Genomic DNA, 5,655 nt, shown 5'->3' on the forward strand with positions numbered 1-5,655 from the left:
TAAAATCTGTGAAAAATATGATGCCATTTAAAATAGCCTTTTCTCCTTTCGTATGTTCCTTTCTTTTTAAAAAATATATATTGTAGATACTTCTATTCTTTTTTCCACCAGCATTAGGAAACCAAGACAGATCTTCAAATTACAGTTGAGATGAAGGACAAGCAACAGTGTTGTTTGAAATGTCTTGGGTTTGTGTTAAAACTAAAGATCTTCGGAAGAGGCAGAAGAAAAAAAAAGTTCCAGAAAAGTCTAGATAAAAAAAGGAGTTTTTACTTCTGAGCCTCATTCTTAATGAGCTAAAAATTACTGAGTTAAATTCCATCAATATGCCTGGGAGCTGCCCTGCAATGTCAAATCCTGTACGTTCTTACTAATAAATGTAATTATTAGCACTATTAAAGGAGCCTACTTTGAAGATGAGATAGGTTATTAAAGCAAGTTCTGTTGCAATACAGGGACTAAACACAGCCTAGTACAGATGGAGAAAAATGATTGATTTTGAAAATTGCACAGACTTGTCAGGGTTCCTGGGACAGTCTAAGGTCTTGTCTATGTGGTAAACCTGTCTGGCAGGATGTCTGTGGGACGGCTATCTCGGCACTGTTAGACTTTTGCCAAGACCCCAGCGCATTTCATGTTGGGATGTGTGTGTTGCTCACTGTCACCATGTAGGCAGCCCTGGGGCTGGAAAATGGCCTGAATGGAATCTGGTTGCTTAATGAGGAGAAAATAACTCTGTTTATGGTAAGCATCAAATGTGCCTAGTGGTTGGCAGAGTTAAAGTGGATGCAGAGGCAGGCTAGTAAGCGTGTAATTCTGATTTCAGTCCCTAAACTCCCATGGGCTCCACTAGCAGAAGTGCTGCTGTATGTGCAGGAAACACGAGCATCTTTCTGATTATTTCTAGTCCCTAATTTGCCTTCCTCTGGTCTTACTCAGTGCCAAGAAGTGACACTGGAGCTCTAGTGAAGCAGTAACTGCGAGCTTGTCTGCATCTCCAAGCAGTAGGTCTAGGATGAACATGGGACTCCTCATTGGTCTTGAGGCCCTTGTCTAAGCTGGAGCAGAATGAAGTGAGGTGGGGATGTATTCCTCCTTGCTCTGGTCTTGCCCTTGGAATGTAGGATCAAAACCCACTTGAGTGGGAGGATGATGCACAGGATTTGTTAATGACCTACAGGTAATTCCTTAGAGCAGCTCCAGTTAGGAAGGAAACCTGCAGCCTGCTGTGCCCCAGTGAGCCATCCTAGGTAGCCTGGGGAGACTGAGAAGTTGTGCGAACCACAACCAAGTTGCCCAACGCCTAAGTGCAAGGTCTGGGCATTGAGACAGTACCTTTTTTCCCCCAAATGACAGTGATTTGCAGTTGTTTGCCTGTGTAAGCAAAGAGCCATGGCATGTGGGCTGCTAAGCCTCTACCCTGCTGCCGGGCAGGGAGGGGAATTCCCTGGATTTGCTCTTTCATCTCAGGCAAGGACGCACAGTTGGCACAACCACCCATCGTGCACGCAGGGAGAGTTCAATAATTCAGCAAGCAAAACCAGAGCCAGCAGCAGACTTGGGCTCCAGCCAAGGCTTGGGAAGTTGTCCTAGCATCAAATAACACCTCTGCTCGACAGCGTGAGATCTCCCTGCTTGGGAAAGCACTGTCTGCCAGGGGAAGGAGAAATCCTCAGCCCACCGATTTTCTGCTGCTCCAATAGAGGGAAGGGGGGAAGGGGCTGATGCACTGGTTCACGCTGGTATCGCTTGGTCTTTTCCTGTCTCAGCAGTGCAAAGGGACTCAAAAATAGGTGGCCTTTGCCAAAACATTAGGAAATATTGCCATTTGCCCTAGTCCACGCAGTGACCACCATGTTTTTTCCTTCCCCCCTCCTTTTTTTTTTCCTTGTTGTTCTTATCCTTGGTTTCTTTCTTTCTTTTTTTTTTTCCCTTTTTTTTTTTTTGTATTTTTCTTTAAATAAAGTGTATTTAGTGCTGGTGAAAGGTGCTGAATTGGCAGCCTCAGAGATGGGTGTCCCTCTACCCAGCCCAGAAGAGCCCTGGTGCTTTCTCTGAGCTTTCTCCTCTTGGCACCAACCCTGTGCTAGGAGAGCTCACAAGTGCCTGTGCTCCCCTACCCACTCCCATAGCTGCCTCTTGCTGTGCTGGTTGGGACACCCATGGCTGAGCATAGGCTCCCATCTCCTGTCCCAGGCTTGGATGCTGCTGACCTGGACTGGACTTGACAATGCCAGAGGGTATTTTGCTGTGAACTGTTCCAGCTGCTGTGGAGGATGCAGCTTCTGCAAGCGGGAGCCTGTCTGTTCCTGGAGCAAGCATCAGATCTGCAGCCCAGGTCAGCTGTGGTCCAGTTCTGAGCAGGAGATAAGGGAGAGGAAGCAGAGTAGAAGCACCCCTTGGGTGTTACTTGTCACTCTGCCTTCATTTAGTGCCTAATCCAGACCTGACCCCAAGTGCTTCAGTGCAGACTGATTGTCTCTTCCTTCACGCTCTTTTTTTACCCGCCTTGCTAAAGTGCAAACGAACACAACTGAATCACCCAGGGTGCTGCAGCCCGGCTTACACCCAGGGTCCCAGAGAGGCAAGTGGGGCATCAAGCCCTTGACTTGCCCGTTCCAGCCCCAAGCCAGACTTTCCAATAACACCCTGGAGGCATTTGGTGTGTCACCCCCAACCCTAAACACCAACCTGTGCTACCACTTGGCCAAAGGGAAACCCCTTTGCTCACCCACTCCCACCTCCCTCCCCCCCTTTTCCCTATCCCCACCAAACTGTGCCAGCCTCCCCCAGGACTCTGCTGGGCAGCAGAGAGGGGCGAAGCAGTCTGCTCCATCTTCCCATCTGCGTTAAAGCTAAATGCAGCACCAAAATAGATACAAAAATAGAGTTTTGGGTCCATTGGCCCAGCTTCGCTATTAATATTACTGCTATGAAATGTCTGAAAATAAAAGCTGCTCTCTCTGTACACACCTTCCCCCCGCCCACCCCTTACTGACAATATTGCCGTTTGCCCGGTCCTGTCGCAACAAGGCATGAATATGCCTTTTTTCTCTATACTTTAAATATAATTGCTTCCATCACCCCATTGTAAACATGTCAGAAAGGGATTTGGAAAAAAAAAAACAAAAACAACTGGTTTATAAACCCTTCATCATTTCTAGTGTTCTGAATAGTATTTCTGGCTCCTGGGACTCAAATCCTGCCAGGTTATTTAAAAGGACAGAAGGTACCTGCGATTTCTGATGAAGGCCCTGATGTCCTTCTCGGGTTTCCCATTGGATGCTCTCTGATGGGGATGAGAGAGAGAATGTGTTTGCTTTCCTCTATCCAAAAGTCACAAACTGTTTGATCGGCAAACCCGTGACTAAAAAAAGTAAATATATAAAATAAACAACAACCCACAGCCTCTTTCTTAAGATTTCCCGTCTATCCAGTTTTCAAAGTGCAAAACCTAGAGAAGCATAGAATGATTTTCTTGGGTTTTTTTTCCTTTTGTTAGGGCTTTTTTTCCCCACATGCTTGACTACTATGGCCTTTCTATAGCAAAAGTCAGATAAAGTGTAATTGCAGTCATTTCTGCACATGGAATTATGAATCATTCCAGTGACTTGCGAATCTAAGCTGTTAATAGGCTAAAAAAAAGGATTTTTTTTGTTTATCTTTTTTGATTGTTTTCTTTTTGCATTATAATTAAGCATGAATATATATTAATATATTACATTGCTTGGATTGCAGCTGGAGCAATCCAGACCTTCCTATGCTGTAAAACTAACCCCCACCCTGCACTCCCCAGATCAAGAGATTTTTTCTCCTCCCTGTGCCAGTTATCCTCAGTTCACATGATTAAAAGTCCCTCCCAGCCCCCCTCCCCCCTTTTTTTTTTTTAGTAGATATTGCCACATTCTTAAATTCATGCATTGCTGCATTGCTATTGCACATATATAAAGGATTGCTCGCTCCCTCCCAGCTGCTCCGCTTCCCTCACTGGTTGTGCACATCCTCTCTGCGGACGATCTTGTAGATGATCCAATAGAAAATGTTGAAGATTAGGAATGCCATGGGGAAGCCGATGCGTGAGATCTTGTCGATCTTCTTGGCTCGCTGAATGAAGAGCTTTCGCATCTCCTCGGGGGAGCGGGACGGCGGGGGAACCGGGTTGGCCGTGTTGTTGTTGTTGGCACCCTTGACGGAGATGCCATCCTTGGCTTGTAGGCAAGCTGGTCCCATCCCGTAGGCAGTGAAGTTGAACCTGCCTTCACCAGCTTCATCCTCCTGAAACAGATTCAGCATGGGACTCTACTTAAAATGAGATATAGACAGTGCACCCTCGCTATAAGGCTCTCCGCTGACAGCTTCCTGCTCTGCAAGGGGAAGACCCCTCCAGCGTGCCCCGACCTCAGCACCCTTGGACAAACCCTCTGCTCTTGGGAGATCAGCCTTATAGAGGGGTGCCAGCTGTGTGATGCACAGATGCAAATCAGGGGATCCAGGCACCCCACAGAGAACAGGACTGACTTCCACCCCATTGGGGTCTTTGACATACTTGAAGGGTTTATGGTACTGCTTTCATTTTTCCAATTGCATCCCCTGTTTTGCTTCTGCCTCTCCCTCCCACCCCAGCTCTTACCAGCACCTTCTTTGCTTTGCCTATGCTGCATCAGCTTGCCCAGAAGGAGTGGGCTCCATGTAACTCACGTAGTTGAAGCTGCAGTGCGAGACTTCCTACAGAGTTACATGGATGTGCAGATGCCGAGACCTGTCCAGGAAAAGACCTCTGCTCGTCTGCTCACAGGGCCCCCCCTGAGCCCCCCAGCCCCTCCCCACAAGCCATGTTTTAGGTGAGGAACAGAAGTGCCCTTCTACGGGTCAATGGTAAGACATGGCTGCTTGTGCTAATTACAATTATTGAGCAAAAAAATAATTTATTTTCCAATCTAAAGGCAAATACTATTGCTGGTTTTTGGTGGAGGCCTTGCAGGCTTCTCAGTATGATTTAGCCCTGTTTTATTAAACACGAGGATGTAATCACAGGGAAAACCAAGTTTAGCCAAAGTAATACAACCAGTGAGTTGCAGAGACCCAAGTCTCTTGACTATAGCTCACCGAGGCTAATTGTTAGACCAATGGTACTAATTAACGACCACAGAGGCTGATCCATGCCCTGTCCCCCAGCGCTGACCTACTAAGCCCCTTCCTCGTAACCTGCCTGCCCGATGTGCCCTGCTGCCCCTTCCTCTTTGCTTTGCAGAGCGTCTTTTCCGGATGGCCCCTGTACGGAGCGAGTAGCTGCGTGGGATGGAGGCACTGTGCTGGGGGTCTGGGGTGGAGAAGCAGAAGGGAGAGCACGCTGGCGTATTGAAGCAAAGCGAAAGAACCCAATAAAATGAAGCCTTCTCTTTTTTTCTTTTTCTTTTTTTCTTTTCCTTTTTTTTTGTGGGGAGGGTGGCAAGCTGTTGCGTTGTGTGACCTACCAGCAGGCTTATCTGTTTCAGAGTCCTGGGTGAGACAATTTTGCAGGCCTTTGGATAATTCTTCCCTGCTCTGATTTTGTCCTTTTGCTGTATCTCTGGGCTTTGGTGGAGAAGGGGTGGCACCTAGGACTTGACAATCCTTAAATGTCTTTGCCTCCTAACAATGTCTCGGGGGCGGGGG

At 47.3% G+C, this 5,655-nt stretch overlaps 1 protein-coding gene across 1 annotated transcript in view; it reads right to left on the minus strand.

Annotated features, from left to right (window-relative positions):
• Nucleotides 1-3,984: 3,984 nt before the first annotated feature.
• The window catches only part of GLRA1 (glycine receptor, alpha 1), a 39,976-nt gene continuing 38,305 nt past the window's right edge, over nt 3,985-5,655 (minus strand). The window contains exon 9 of the mRNA XM_009705236.1: nt 3,985-4,275. Coding sequence (XP_009703538.1) covers nt 3,985-4,275 — 291 coding nt within the window. The remainder of the gene's footprint in view (nt 4,276-5,655) is intronic.

Source organism: Cariama cristata, unplaced genomic scaffold (assembly GCF_000690535.1).
Source record: "Cariama cristata isolate BGI_N322 unplaced genomic scaffold, ASM69053v1 scaffold18078, whole genome shotgun sequence".
NCBI lineage: Eukaryota > Metazoa > Chordata > Aves > Cariamiformes > Cariamidae > Cariama > Cariama cristata.